At 49.3% G+C, this 15,927-nt stretch overlaps 2 protein-coding genes across 2 annotated transcripts; both read right to left on the bottom strand.

Moving 5' to 3' along the window:
- Positions 1-3,996: 3,996 nt before the first annotated feature.
- Positions 3,997-5,070, bottom strand: LOC119306417 (BTB/POZ and MATH domain-containing protein 3-like). The gene has a single exon (XM_037582642.1). It carries the CDS (start codon positions 5,068-5,070, stop codon positions 3,997-3,999), a length of 1,074 nt encoding a protein of 357 aa, XP_037438539.1.
- Positions 5,071-9,035: 3,965 nt separating this feature from the next.
- LOC119306416 (BTB/POZ and MATH domain-containing protein 3-like) lies at positions 9,036-10,261 on the bottom strand. The gene has a single exon (XM_037582641.1). It carries the CDS (start codon positions 10,162-10,164, stop codon positions 9,106-9,108), a length of 1,059 nt encoding a protein of 352 aa, XP_037438538.1. The 5' UTR covers positions 10,165-10,261; the 3' UTR covers positions 9,036-9,105.
- Positions 10,262-15,927: the final 5,666 nt, after the last annotated feature.

Below are 15,927 nucleotides of genomic sequence, written 5' to 3'. Positions count from 1 at the left end.
AATGAAAACCAATTGTCCAGTCCAGACCCAAGAATGTAAACTCGTTCAATCAATATTTACAGCTAACCGGAGACCAAACTGGAGGCTCGTCAAAAACTAAGCGCATAAAGAAGTGGAGAAAAAGCCAAAAAAGAAACTGAAGCAGTAGCTTAGATGTTGCCTGTCTCCTCCCATGAACTCACATACCCAGCGATAATGAATCCAAATGCAGACAATGTTGGCCAGATCAACCCGGCGGCAATCACGCACTGCAGCACCGCGGCGCGGCAATCACAACGGCCGGCTCTGCCGTGAGCACCATCCACAGCGCCCGCCCAATACCTAGGGCACCCGCCGCACCTGCCCGGTGACCAACACACGTCGAGACAACGTTGTGATCACCACGCCGTGGAGCAGCACACCGGCATGCTAGCGAGCAAACCACCACACCCTCGAGACCATATGCTGCTGCTCACGAGTCGTCGCTCCCGTGGGTGACTTGCCGCCGAGCAAATCCCCCAATCACGCCGCCGCCCTTGACCTCCTGTTGTTCGCCATCGAGACTCCTCAAGCAGTTCGCAGGTTACGTTGCACCAGATTAAAAAAATACGGGAACATGGGCTAGCTTACAACGTGGATGTAGTGGAGTCCGGTTGGTAAAGTTTTTCTTTTTTTACAGCAGGCTGGTTGGTAATTTTACCTCAGGGAGAGGCACGCATATTACGGTAGATGGCTGGTCGAGGGATGGGGGTGCGATTGTGGCCCATCCAATCTGTTGGCTCGGTCGATTGGCCAGGGTGAGGAATAAGTAATTCCTCACCCTGGGAGTCTAATAGAGTATATATATATATATATATGACAAATTTTATCTACAAGCAGTGGTAGTTACCACTTATTTCATTAGCCTCCACGTGTCCCTAAACGTAGGAGCGAGGCAACCGGGTGCGCCAGGTATCGATTGTGGGCAGGACCCTCTAACCCGCTAGTTGCCGTAGTAATTTGAAGTTGGAGAAAGCAATCCCTGCTTTTTAGGTGGGAAGGTACTTATCCTAAAAATAATAATTAATTAGTCAGGTAGTAGCGCACCTCCCGTCAACAACCTTATAATCTTTCGCCTAATCACCCGGCCGGTTGGATGGATAATAGGTTCGTAGCTTATACATCAAGTACGCATTATTCATGCACATTGAGCATGCAGAGTAGGGACATTCCTATAAAAGGCATGCAGAGTATGGAGTATATCCTCTCAAATAAAATAAGAGTATGGAGTAGTTTATAAAAAATGAGTATGTAGTATTCTTTTTAGGAACCGAATATTTAGTATGTAGAGTTTGGTGTATATCTTCTCAAATAAGAAAAGAGTATGAGTATATTGTTTATAGAAAATGAGTATGTAGTATGTTTTTTTTGTTGGGGAACCAAGTATATAGTATGTAGAGTATTGAGTATATCCTTTCAAATAAAAAAATAGTATGAGTATATAGTTTCTACAAAATGAGTATGCGCTATTTTTTTTAAGGAACTGAGTATGTAGTATATAGAGTATGGAGTATATCCTCTCAAATAAATAAAAATAGTATGCGTATATATATTTCGTACTACTCCATAAAAGGAGTGGTAGTATCCTAAAAAAAGGAGTGGTAGTAGTATGAAATATATATGCGCAAGGAGTATGGAGTAGTATACACATACAATGAATATTGTGAACATAATTAACAATACTGTATGTACGTACATCTAGCTGATGCATTTCATCATTACTTAAGAAGTACACATGACGTGTACGTACATGATGCAGATGTGATGTCACACATGCATATCATAGGGAGTAGCTAACATTGATTTATGGTTTTGTGCATGCAGCTCACTAGCTTCTGTCCCGAGCGTGACGATCAGTCCACCGTTAGGAAGATGTCCCTGTGCCTTATAGGAAAGCAAGAAGGCAGCCCATGAACGCCGATGACAAGCTGCCCTGAAGTCATAGCAGGTGTATGTATAGAAAATTGTTGCCGCTATCCGCTATGTTGGAGCAGATGGCAGATGCGTGCAGCCATCCTGATACTGTCCATCTTCATTCCTGGCGTGCACCATGCTGGAGCAGCCGTCTACGCGCATCTGTTCATCGTTAGGCCTGCCACCTTGCCGGAGAAGTTGCACGTAGGGCTAGGCACAAACTTTCATCACCGCCTTCGCCACCGAGTGAAGCAGTTGCCCATTCTTGTTACTGATCATATGTCGCTACCATACCAAGGACGAATCAATAGGTCGTGGGCGTCCACGCTATGTTCCCGTAGTATGGAGTATGAAGTACTCCCTCTATTCCAAAATAGATAACTCAACTTTATACTAACTTTAGTACAAAGTTGGGTCATCTATTTTGAAACGGAGGGAGTATGTATCTATTAAGCAAGTAAAAAAATATGAATTATATGATATATAAAATGAAAGTATGTAGTATATCGATCGTGTGCCGCCCCCAGCGAGTACAAAACACTAGTATAAAGTATGTAGTATGTAGCAGCCAACGAGTATAAAGTACATGTTATACTTCCAGTTGATCATGCATCTGATAGGCATTACACGGTCTAGTGGGTACATCTTGCATGCATACATGATTTCAGCCATGGAACATAGCCGTGCTAGCATTCATATCTACGCGAAAAAAGGATCTCCGTGAAGAACCTCCTCCGGATTATGTCTATTCAATTGAAGCCACCGGCAAGATCTTCATCCACTCAACAAGAAAAGGAGAATTTCACGGAGGGTTTTGGGCACCAATCTTCCTCAAGTTTACGGTGGCGTCGGAGAGTATGAAGACGACGCACGGCCGGCCGATGCTGCAGAGCACAATCTAGAGATGTAGATCTTGCAAAATATCTAAACGATATACCGTGAACAGGGAGCTTGGAGTAGAACGTCGTCATCGCGTCGTGTTGGCAGTTCAGATCTAGGCCGCCGACAGCCACGTACTTTGTCCATGTTGCCGGAGAATCGATCAAGTAGAAGCAACATAACAGAGGCTCAAACCTACAATATGAGAGATCATATCAGTGGTTGATCAATCATGTATGCGTACGTGTGGGATAAGATGAGAAACAACAAGAATTAACATTAATACCTACGTCTCCTCATCTCCTATCGAACAGGGTGTTGACGACTGCTTTTTGAGAAGGGCTCTCTATATCGGAGGTAGTTTTACATCGGCACCCGATGGCCACAAAAATAGGGACGACTAGTAAATCTAATTTCAAAAAAGAAAAACAACCAACTAGCTTCACAGTCCAAACCCGTTAATCAATACCCACTTCGAAACTAGATCTGACGGCAACGGGAGCAGAGGTAACTACCACCTAGTGGTAGGATGTATTTTCCCTATATATATATATATATATATATATATATATATATATATAGACTTTGGAGAATGTTTTCACTGTACTCGAGCGCAGTAACTTTTTCATTCTCCAAACGCATCATATACGTGGTATTTAGCAGACAACACAAATATATTAGTCGTGCTTACCTGAAAACTAGAAAAACCTGGTTTCCCCTACAACCCCTTCCATCGATTTTTCTGAAAACCAAGCGTCAACAGCATAAAGAAGTACACAGATGCTGACCTGCATTCCCAGCAATATTCAGAGGGAAATAATAACCAGTGGCCCATACCATACGGGGCTCTTTTCATTTGGTCATTTTCGACTTGTTCTCTTGGTAGCCTCATCTCCGACAGTTTTTGTTGGTCCTGGCCGAAGGTAATGAAGCTTCTACCATGCAAGCACGAAGTAATTGAGTCAATTATTAAACTAATACAGAATTTATAAGTAAAGATACAAACGTAGACGGGCAGTCTGAATACGATTGATAAGTAGCATTTTTGTTCTGAGACATACGGCAACCATACATCGAGAAGTAGCATAGCCATAAGAACTAAATCTGGATGGCATATATGATAATAGTCATTTAGGCGTTACTACTGAAATTTGGATGACATATATGATAATAGTATCATACGCATTACTTCCACATTGCCATGATAATATCCTTTGTCACTTTCAGTTCAGCGGGCAGGATTGTAGATATCACCTCCTTGAGAAGAGACGGGCAGCTGGATTTCAGATGCTCATACCCATCACTCTTTGCCACCATCGCCTCCAAATTGGAGGGGGTAGCAAGGAATTTCAAACAAGCTTCTTTCAGATGATGAAAACCATGTTGTTCGGCTAAAACCAAACTGGTTGCCACCATGCTGGAATCAATGTGATTGCATAAGTTCTCCTCGCATATCAGCTTTAGCCTGCCAATGTTGTACCTGTCAGCTGCTACGAGCAGATAGCTGGCCATCACCACATCAAGCACTGCTGGAACTGAGTCAGTGTATATGAAATGGAGCAAAGATTCGAACACATCAGGTTCCATGTCACAGATTTCAATAGGACTAGCGGCAGAACTCTCCTGCATGGCCCCGAGGAGCTCCGCCTTGAAGACGGATGACCGAGCAGCAAGGACACACCTATGAGCGGAGAATATCTTTCCGCCAACTTGGAAGGTTAGGTCTGCTGCGTCTCTGTTATACAGGAGGTCCCTGAGATGCCGGTGCAGGTCGCTCGGAGGAACCCTTGATTGTCCGTCGATGTGGGTCTCCTTCATGATTGTGACATCGCACCTGATGGTGAGACAATCGTCTCTCAGGTGTGCCGATCCCTTTAGATCAGCTTTCTTGACAAAGTCTTGGTAGCCCCTGGATGAAACTGCCCTTGAGAAGGTATTTGCATGGCCACGGCTATATGAAGGCACCGGTTCTCCATTCAGGTCAAGCACACTGAACGTGTATTTCGCCTTCACATCTTCGGCATCAACATGTTCAAGAAATAGATAAACAGATATGAAATCGGGGTAGTTCTTACGGCTACCGTTTGGGTAATACCTCACGACAAAGTCGTGGCCGCCAACACCAAAATGGGTAGAAGTCATGCACTCGCCATTCTTGAGTAGCGCCTTGGCTCTCGAGTATCCATCTACCTTGAGCACATATGACACTTCATCAGATTCAACTACAATGGCAGCAGAGATCGTGCGATGCTCTGCCATTCTCTTATGTGAAATGGAGGATCCATCTGTGACCATTGTGGTATCTCGTATTAATAGAATGATAAATGTATGGAAAGAATCCCAATTAGAATTCGTACCATAATGTCCTTCCCTGATTGCATAAGCAAGTATGGAAATGAATAATCGAAAATCTTTTCATTCCTTCTTTTTCGAGAACACCTCGAGAGGGGTAGGGAGTTCCTGCATTTCATTAAGGAAAACCGGACCCAAAAACCTAACATTCTCGGCTAATCAGGGAAAACCCGAATGAAAACCCAAAAAGAAAGAAAAAAGAAAACAAGAAAAAAGAGGCACTAGAACTTGGGGCGGTGACAAGACAAATGCAGCACCGAGGGACATCGCCGGAGCCAGACACCAGAGTACCTAGACCCAGAGCAGGTAGGCGAGGCTCAAGTGCAACCAAACTGACCACCACTCGTGGAAGGGAAACCGTCCATATCGAATGACTCTTCCGTCTCGGCCTCAAAAAATCATGTGCTAACATTATCTTGTGGAAAACGTCCTGAGAGGTCCAACTTTGACTTCCCTACTATCCTCACCAAAGAGCTCAACGCCTCGATCACTTGCGATGAGAGCGGTTTTTTGTACATGTCCAGGTATGCTTGCATCTTTTGCTCTAGACCCTCTGCTTTGCTTACCTCCGACAACTCATCAAACGCCTCCAGCATCCTATACTTTGCGCGCTTGGATGTCGGGATGTTGCAACCTTGTTCTTCTTATCCAGACGTCCGCTCCGCCGCCCGCCATTCTTCTCCCCGTGTGAAGGCACTGGGGTCCCAAGCAGAGGTTGTGGGAGTGGACAAGTAACCTTGCTGAGAAAATCCTGCAGAGATAAAGGTGTCGCTTTAGTTTGTGCCACCTCCGCAACAACATTGCACACTTCAACCATAGGCTCAACCAGAATGTGAGGCGCGTTGAAACCGAGCGGCTCCTCTGGACTCGGCATCAGACGTACAAGGCAGTGCACCACGGAAGGCGAGGATGAGCCTCCAAAGTGTGGCGATCAGAGCGTAGCCTCGGAGCACATAGGATCAACGGATTCCTCACTCTCTACCGACAAAATCCCCATGGGTAAACCACATATCATCGCTCCAAGCAGAGCAGTCCAAAGGACCGATGATGACAGGCAAAACTTGAGAAGAAGGCGCCATTGCTTCATCAAACATAGGATCATTATGCCACGGATCGATGCCCACCGTCCTAGCCGAGAGCATAGCAGCAAGGAGATCCTGCTCAATTGGAGCGTGAGGGAAGATGCTACAGTGCACGTGACCAGCCGAGCAATCTCCAATGGGTGGCGCCAAGAGAGCCTCAGCGTATGAACGGTGCTTAGTAGCATGGCTGATATCAATTTTTTATGTTTCCTGGGTGAACGTTGTTATTGCCGTCCGATCAAGCCGCACAGATCTCGTTGCAGGTTGCCTGCCACGTCATGTCCATATATATATATATATATATATATATATATATATATATATATATATATATAGTCGTTCGTTGTGCGGCCGAACCCAACAAATTAAACGAAACGTGCCGCACACAGCACACGCACCCTCTCCCTCTAGTGTCTCTCACCCCCACCCGACTCATTTCCTTCTTCCCCCGCCCCCTCCTCAGCCGTTGACCACTCTCTCCCACAACGGGAGTTCGGCTCGGTTGTAGGGATACATCGCAGAATTACTAGCTCCTTAGCCCTATCTATTGTTGCTGAAGATTCATCAACCTCATCAGGTTGCACTTGCATCCCACTCATTTTTTTTAGCGAGAAACTCTTTCTAGAGAAAGACTTCCTTCTTAGCCGCAAACACTTTGTTATCGGAAGACTGGTAGAAGGAATACCCAACTGTTTTCTTGGGATATAACCTACAAAGTAACGTTGTCAAGTTCTTCATCACGACTCATTCCCGTCTTTACCTTCTCCACTCCACATACACCCTGTCACAGCAAGAACTCAATCCTCAACTTCCAATTTTCCGTCTACCAAAATCACTTTCTCCTCCATATCATCTGGTCCAGAGGAAATCCTCCCGCCGGTTTCTTGCCTGGATTGCGGCAACCGTGTCATCAGCTTCATATCTGTAGGTGGTGGCAATACGAGGCATCATTTTCGTTTCTACAAGTGCGTCAGAAAAGATGTAAGCCTCATGGAAAATCTGAAATTAATTCATGTTTTCTTTTCTTTCCGGTGTACATCCATGCCACACTAACCCTGTGAGTCTCTTAATCCCAGGTGGACTCTGTGGATTCTCCAAATCTACAGATACATACAGCAAGCAGCTGATTCGGATATCATCTGGGCAGCAGTACCAACTACCAAGTCGAACAGCCTGCACCTCCTCACTCGCCCGCACATCTGCATCGCAGAGTCCAGCGGGAACAATAATTTGAGGACGGCAAAATGAGTGGCATTTATTTCTTTCCATATTTGATCCCAAAACCCTTCTCCCAAGAATACAGGTTGAAGAAATCATAAGCCTTGCCAAGGGAGTCGAAGTTTGTCCCGAAGTTTGTCCCAAGCACTGGAGTAATAACGCTTCGGTTGGGTTGTCAGTAAAACACCTTACTCCCTTCTTGAAAGCACTCACACAGGACGGGCAGGGTGCCCTGCTGGGGGCAGCGGCACAGATCCTCAACCTGTAGAATTTTCAAGACAATTCTCAGTAAACAACTTTACCTCAACAAATAAGCTGACTTTTATATGACTGAAGTACTAATCCACCCAATGATCCACTCTATGCGAAGTATGATATTTCATTAAGATTCAGTGTTTCATCTCCAGAGTTTCTAACACAGGGCAAACATGCTTACTCAAGTCATTAACTGAGACTCCAAACTCAGACAAAACTAGTACTTGTATATTAATTAATAAAGCAGATAGTCTACAGCAGTTCGGATCAGTATACAGATAATATGAATTCGTAACACAGATACCAGTATTTGAGCATCCTAGCTCACACCAAACTTCTAGTGCCTACTAATTCACAAACAAGACACCAGTTTATAGCAGTTCGGATCAGAGTTCAGATAATATGAACTTTTCCGAAAGATGCTCACCTCTTTCTTACTCCATCCGGGTGCTTGCGACTTCATCTTCCCTCTTGAAAGCTCGGAGGTTTGAGGCGAACTCTCCCACCTCACAGCCACTGCCGCATCTGCCTCCAGGATGCGTGCTTCCGCTCTCACTGCCGACGGAGGCTAGATGGTCCACAAACATTTACAACGCTCCAGTATTCAACAACTAAAGTAATTGGCACACATCCTCCCGCACTAACTTACTCACAGGATATCACGAGCATCTGTGCTCGAGAGAAGAAACTCCGTGTCCCGCAAGCATCTAGTAATGATGTATTAAGGACACATGCAAACTACCATTGTAGTCGGTCGCTACAAAACAGTGCAGCGGTGACAAGCCGTGCGGTCATCAGCGCTTGTCATTTGGTCATGTTCAACTGATTCTCTTGGTATCCTCATGGCTATATTTAGCAAACAACAGAACTACAACATTTGTGCTTAACAGAAAACTACAAAATGTTTTTTCCCCTTTAAAACCAAGTTTTCGAAAACTGAATCTGAACAACCCCCATCAGCATAACAAGTGCACAGCAGCACTACCAGCAATGTTCAGAGGGAAGAAATAACCAATTCCCCGTCACAACTATTAGTAGCTGGCAGAGGATATCAATAGTCAAATGCTTGAGGATTACATGCAGTTTTTTTTGCCTTAGTGCTTAAACTGAATTATACACAGCATCCATAATTTACAGTCAGTTTTTTAGTGCGAAAGTAGGCATGAGTTGAGTGTTAATAAAACCGAACACAATGAAGTAACACAAGCATCTGGTGGTGATGTATCAAAAAGACGCACACAACTCACCGTTGTAGTCAGTCACAACAAAACAGGGCAACGGTGACGAGCAGTAGCATAATCAATCTACTCGCCTGAACATATATTTAGATTGAATGATTAGTACTGGTAGCATTTTTGTTCAGACAATAGTGCCAAACAGATTACTACTAAATTGTCATGATAATATCCTTTGCCGATTTAAATTCTGTCGGGATTATTCTAGCTATCAGCTCCCTCAGAACATACGGGCAGCTAGATTTGAGATGCTCATACCCATCACTTGCTGTCATCGCCTCAAAATTGGACGGAGAAGTAAGGAACTGGAAACAAGCGTCTTTGAGACGACGGAAACCATGCTGCTCGGCTAATGCCAAACTAGTTGCCACCATGTCGGAATCAATGTGACTGCACAATTTCTCCTCGCATATCAGCTTCAACCTCCCGATATTGTACCTGTCAGCCGCCACGAGAAGATGGCCAGCCATCACCACATCAAACTCAGGAGGAACCGAGTCGGTGTATATGAAATGGAGCAATGACTTGAACACATCTGCTTCCATGTCACAGATTTCAATAGGACTAGCAGCAGAACTCTCCTGCATGGCTCCAAAAAGCTCCGCCTTGAAGACAGAAGACCGAGCAGCGAGGACACACCTGTGAGCAGACAATGGCTGCCCGCCGACTTGAAAGGTTACGTCTGCTGCATCCTTGTTCTTGAGCAGGTCACCGAGATGCCGATGCAGATCACTTGGAGGAACACTTGTTTCTTGGGCATGGATGACGGTGATATCGCACCTTAGGGTGAGACAGTCGTCTCTTAGATGCGCCAATGCCTCCAGATCAGCCTTCTTGATGAACTCATGGTAGCCCCAGCTTGTAATTCCCCTTGAGAATGTACGTATAGCGTTGGGGGTACGGCTATATGAAGGCAGCAGTTCTCCATTCTTGCCAAGTACACTGAGCGTGTATTTCGCGTTCACATCTTCCGCACCGGCAGATTGAAGAGCCAGATAAAGGGATATGAAGTCGGTGCAATCCTTAGGGTAACCGTTTGGGTAGTATTCTATGGTCCAGTCGTGGCCTCCAACACTGAAAGGGGCAGAAGTCAGGCCCTCGCCATTCTTGAGTAGCGCCTTGGCTCTTGAGTATCTATCTATCTTGAGCACACACGACTTCTCCTGAGATCCAGCTACAATGGCAGCAGAGATCTTGCAATGCTCTGCCATTCTGGTCGTGGTCTGCAGTAAGATCGATGCCTGGAGGGTGCAAAGATTACCTTGCTGCGTCTATCTATGTATGTTCCTTCTCGCCGCCGCCCGGTGATCTCATCGGAAGCACGGCCGCCGTTGCCCGCTGGCGCTAAGGGATGGGGAGTCAGAGCGCGGGGCGGGGATTGGCGGAGGTGGAGCTCCACGGCGGGTGCTGGTGGCGCCGAGGGAGGAGCGGAGCGCGGGAGCGGGAGCGGAGGGTGTCAGGGGGAGAGACGCGTGGGGAAGAAGAGGGGTGGCGGCGGAGCCGAGAGGGATTGTCGCGTGCTTTCTGCCGGTTGTGAGAAAATCGGAGAGCCAAGATCGGCTAGGGCAGGAAATCGGACGGCTGAGACTACAACGCCCTGAAAAAGTGAAAGCCCCGGTCAAATGAAAACACCTCGACCTAGATGTTGCAAGATGAGCACCCTAAGAGCATCTCCAATAATGGCTGTAAAATAGGGCATCAAAATGTGTGTGAATTAAAATTTTAAAGCGTCAAAAAATAGTTGTTGGCACCATAAAATAGGGCACCCCAAAACAGCAATCTTGACCCGTGAAGGCCATGCCTCGCTATCGTTCTTGTGCTTTGACTTCTTGAGATCCCTCTTCCGGTAGTACTCCATCTCGTACTAGACCAACAAGTACTCTGGGTGTTCCTTGGCAAACCTCACCATCGCCTCCTCATCACTCTCTTGGATGTTGTCCTGCTCCTCGACAACAATGCAGGTCTCCAGCTTCATTGAGTGGGGACTCTATGGTCACCCGCGGACCGACAAGCTCGGCCGCATGCCGGCCCTCGAACTCTGGGAAGTTGCACCTCTCAGACGGCAGGACGAGCCTCCACGCCTTGATGGCGTAGGCGTGGGCAGTAATGTCTGTTGCCGTGAAGGTGTCGAGCCAGTACCGCCGGGCGTCATGCTGGAACTCGACGCCGAGTCAATCGGACGACCACAACCGCATCCCTTGAATCCGGTCTTGCCCTTGCCCTTCGGCATGGCCATTGCGGAGGGTCGACCGGGGATTGATGTCATGAGGATGCGGCGGATGGAGGTGACAACTATGCGGTGGCGGCACGGCGGATTTGACGGTGGCGATGCGGCGGGATGCTGATTTGGTTGGTCCGACGGGCGGCGGCAAAGGGGGTGGGTGGATCCGGTGGTGGTGGGTGCGGCAGAGGTGCGGCGGTCATGAACTTGTAGGGGGCAGTGGTGAAGGAAATATGCCCTAGAGGAACTAATAAAGTTGTTATTTATATTTCCTTATATCATGATAAATGTTTATTATTAATGCTAGAATTGTATTAACCGGAAACTTAGAACATGTGTGAATATATAGACAAACATACTGTCACTAGTATGCCTCTAGTTGGCTAGCTCGTTGAATCAAAGATGGTTAAGTTTCTTAGCCATAGACATGAGTTGTCATTTGATTAACGGGATCACATCATTAGAGAATGATGTGATTGACCTGACCCATTCCGTTAGCTTAGCATTTGATCGTTTAGTATATTGCTATTGCTTTCTTCATGACTTATACATGTTCCTATGACTATGAGATTATGCAACTCCCGAATACCGGAGGAACACTTTGTGTGCTACCAAACGTCACAACGTAATTGGGTAATTATAAAGGTGCTCTACAGGTGTCTCCGATGGTACTTGTTGCATTGGCATAGATCCAGATTAGGATTTGTCACTCCGATTGTCGGAGAGGTATCTCTGGGCCCTCTCGGTAATGCACATCACTATAAGCCTTGCAAACAATGTGACTAATGAGTTAGTTGCGGGATGATGCATTACGGAACGAGTAAAGAGACTTGCCGGTAACGAGATTGAACTAGGTATTGAGATACCAACGATCGAATCTCGGGCAAGTAACATACCGATGACAAAGGGAACAACGTATGTTGTTATGCGGTTTGACCGATAAAAGATCTTCGTAGAATATGTAGGAACCAATATGAGCATCCAGGTTCCGCTATTGGTTATTGACCGGAGATGAGTCTCGGTCATGTCTACATAGTTCTCGAACCCGTAGGGTCCGCACACTTAACATTCGGTGACGATCAGTATTATGAGTTTATGTGTTTTGATGTACCGAAGGTAGTTCGGAGTCCCGGATATGATCACGGACATGACGAGAAGTCTCAAAATGGTCAAGACATAAAGATCGATATATTGGACGACTATATTTGGACATCGGAATTGTTCTGGGTGAGATCGAGCATATACCGGAGCACCGGGGGGTTACCGGAACCCTCCGGGAGGTATATGGGCCTTATTGGGCTTTAGTGGAGAGAGAGAGGAGAGGCCAGGGCAGGCCGCGCCCCCTCCCCCTCTAGTCTGAATTGGACTAGGAAGAGGGGGGCGGCGCCCCCCTTTCCTTCCCCCCTCTCTTCCCCTTCCTTCTCTCTTAGTTCAACTAGGGAAGGGGGGATCCTACTCCCGGTGGGAGTAGGACTCCTCCAGGGCGTGCCATAGAAGGGTCGGCCCTCCCCCTCCTCCACTCCTTCATATACGGGGAGGGGGGCACCCCATAGACACAGAAGTTGATCATTGATCTCTTAGCCGTGTGCGGTGCCCCCCTCCACCATAATCCACCTCGGTCATATCATCGTAGTGCTTAGGCGAAGCCCTGCGCCAGTAGCTTCATCACGACGTCGTGCTGACGAAGCTCTCCCTCGAAGCTCTACTGGATCATGAGTTCGTGGGACGTCGTCGAGCTGAACGTGTGCAGATCGTGGAGGTGCCATACGTTCGGTACTAGGTCTGGTCAATCTTGAAGACGTACGACTACATCAACCGTGTCATAACGCTTCCGCTTACGGTCTACGAGGGTACGTGGACAACACTCTCCCCTCTCGTTGCTATGCATCACCCTGATCTTGTGTGTGCATAGGATTTTTTTTGAAATTATTGCGTTCCCCAACAGTGGCATCCGAGCCAGGTTTATGCGTAGATGTTATATGCACGAGTAGAACACAAGTGAGTTGTGGGCGATAATAGTCATACTGCTTACAAGCATGTCATACTTTAATTCCGCGGTATTGTTGGATGAAGCGGCCCGGACCGACATTACGCGTACGCTTACGCGAGACTGGTTCTACCAACATGCTTCGCACACAGGTGGCTGGCGGGTGTCAGTTTCTCCAACTTTAGTTGAATTGAGTATGGCTACGCCCGGTCCTTGTTGAAGGTTAAAACAACACATACTTGAAGAAAAATCGTTGTGGGTTTGATGCGTAGGTAAGAACGGTTCTTGCTCAGCCCGTAGCAGCCACATAAAACTTGCAATATGTCGGGGGTTTGGTGCGACATATGCCAAAGGATGGCTTATCATGGTCGGAGCGAGTAGAACGTCCCCGGTGCCCGGAACCGGGATGAGGCGTAGACATGAACGTCGACGTACTTTACCCAGGTTGGGGGCTCTCCTTGGAGATAATACCCCTACTCCTGCTCTGCGGGGTCTCCGCATGATCAGTATGGCACAAGTGATACAAGTGTGCTCCTTGAGTTGTATGCTAGAGGTAGGAGATGGCAAGGCTAGCCCTCTCCTGCTCTAGTGATCTGGCTAGGTCTAATGGGGTGGGAACCCGTTGCATGGGTGCCCTGGGGGCTTATATAGGCCTACCCCCAGCAGTACAATGGTAATCTGGCCGGCTGCTGGGCCTGGCTGTCAGCGTCTCTGGCCTCCGGCTTCTCCGCCGACTACTGGGGCCCGCCACCTGCGGGCCCCGCCAACTGGTCTGGTACGGAGCCGACAGGCCGCTCATTAAGCCGTGCTGCTAATGACATGGGCTTGGTCAACTCAGCGTGGCTACAGTCCTGCCGCCTGGTGGGAGGTCACTGTAGCCACACCTGGTCTCATCAGGTTAATGGCACCCTTGCTTCGAGGGTGGGGACGGTCGCGTGCTGGAGGCCCGCCCGCCCACGGTCCGACTAATCCGGCATGCGCCGTCTTCTGGGGTGTCACTGCCCGGGAGGGCCCGCAGCCTGCGGGCCGTACCGACAGGCCGTCATGGGGAGCAGGGCTCCGCCTGTCCAGTGTGACGCCAAGGGTAGGTGGCAACAGTGCCACGTCGTGCCGAGATCTCCGTCCGTACGGGGCACTGTGGCCACGCCGAACCCACGATTTGGGGATAAGGGCTTCACTGTAGCCACGCCCCATCACGTCCTCTTGAAGGGGGCACAAATTCTGAGGCCGCGAGGTGGCCGCCTGCTTGACGCCGCCCTCTCTAAAGGCCGGCTGGATGGAGTCGGTTGTTCGCGGTGCCGTCGGCCGGTGGTTGGCCGCCCTCTGGTGGCCGGCTGTTGAGCTAGCCGGCCCCCGGAGGGCGGAGCTTCAGCTTGGGGCTCAGCAAGGCGGAGCTGACCCAAAGTCTTGATAAATCCAGGGACTCAGGTGAGGCTACCCGTGGCCCATTACTCCGACAGTAGTCCCCGAAGCCGGTGAGGCGTTGCGGTCGAGAGGCCGCGAAGTCTCAGCGGCTTCCCTCCCCACCGAGCTCCGGAAAAAATGTTCGATCCAGTTCGCGGTTAGCCGATTGCTGGAGTCGGCCTTGGCCAGGCGGGACTTTTTGGTAATTTTTTGAACTTCAAGGCGAGAAAACAGGTGGCGTGCCTGCTAAGCCTCCCGGGGCCGCCGCCCGCCACGGACGCGCCACGCGGCGCACGCCAGCCCGGCCAGCCTGCCATCCTATGCTCCTGATGGGATGTGACAGTGGGCCGGGCCCGCCACTACCGCGCCTCGGCACCCGGGCAGATCCACTGCACCGAGGGGGGCGGTTGCGATTCCCACGACCACTCGAGGGGTGGTGAATTTGCACGGTAAATGGGGGGGCGTGGAGTCGTGGGCACAGTTAATCCCACGACCCACGCCCCGCCCCCTCGGCTTCGTAGCCCAAGGGCTATAAGTAGGGGGAGGGAGAGGTGCGGCAAAGCTCGCGCGCCCCCTCCCACTCTCTCTTCTTCATCTGCTCTCTCCTCCATCGCCGCCAGTGCCGCTCCGTGCTGCCGCCGTTCTCCGCCGATGCAATCCTCCTCCTTCAAGGCCCTGCCTTTGAGCCATGGCGCGCGAGAAGGGCGGTGACTGGGACGGATCGACGGTAATCGAGGATCACATCTCCTTCCTCTGTGACACGTGCCGGATGCCGAACGCGGCATTCGTCAAGGCGTGGGTGTCGCCGGAGGCGGAGATTTTGCCAGCGCCGAGGGGGAACGAGTGGGTCGTCTTCCGCTCGCACTTCCTCCGCGGCTTCGGCCTTCCGGTGAGCGGCTTCCTCCACTCATTCCTCGATTTCAATCACCTCCAACCTCATTACCTCACGCCCAACACCGTGACTCTACTCTCCACCTTCGTCACGGCGTGCGAGGGCTACATCGGCATCCTCCCCACACTCGAGCTGTGGGGAGCGTTCTTCTATGGGAAGCTTGGCACCTCTGCCAAGGAGACGGCAACCGAGTGCAGCGGGTTCGTCGCCGTGCGCCTGCCGGCGAAACGGAACGCCTTCCCCGTCGTCAAGCTGCCACAGTCTGTAAAGATGTGGCAGCAATCTTACTTCTATGTTGAGAACGTCGATCCGGCTGTCGACTTCATCAACCTGCTGGCCTACAAGGCCGGTCCTCCCACCGGGCTCCGGCCCAACTGGGGCTACAAGCCGAAGCCGGTGTTACGGATGCCGCGGCCGCCATCAGCCGACTCCGGGTGCTCCAGGAGTCGGAGGGCCTCATGGGCTCCGAC

The sequence above is a fragment of the Triticum dicoccoides genome, chromosome 5B, assembly GCF_002162155.2.
Source record: "Triticum dicoccoides isolate Atlit2015 ecotype Zavitan chromosome 5B, WEW_v2.0, whole genome shotgun sequence".
Taxonomy (NCBI): Eukaryota; Viridiplantae; Streptophyta; class Magnoliopsida; order Poales; family Poaceae; genus Triticum; species Triticum dicoccoides.
Note: the sequence above shows the minus strand (reverse complement) of the source record. Positions and strands in the feature narration are given on the sequence as shown.

Bases quoted from the DNA above. Each gene is read 5' to 3' on its own strand.
- LOC119306417 (XM_037582642.1), bottom strand. From the start codon at position 5,070: ATGGCAGAGCATCGCACGATCTCTGCTGCCATTGTAGTTGAATCTGAT.
- LOC119306416 (XM_037582641.1), bottom strand. From the start codon at position 10,164: ATGGCAGAGCATTGCAAGATCTCTGCTGCCATTGTAGCTGGATCTCAG.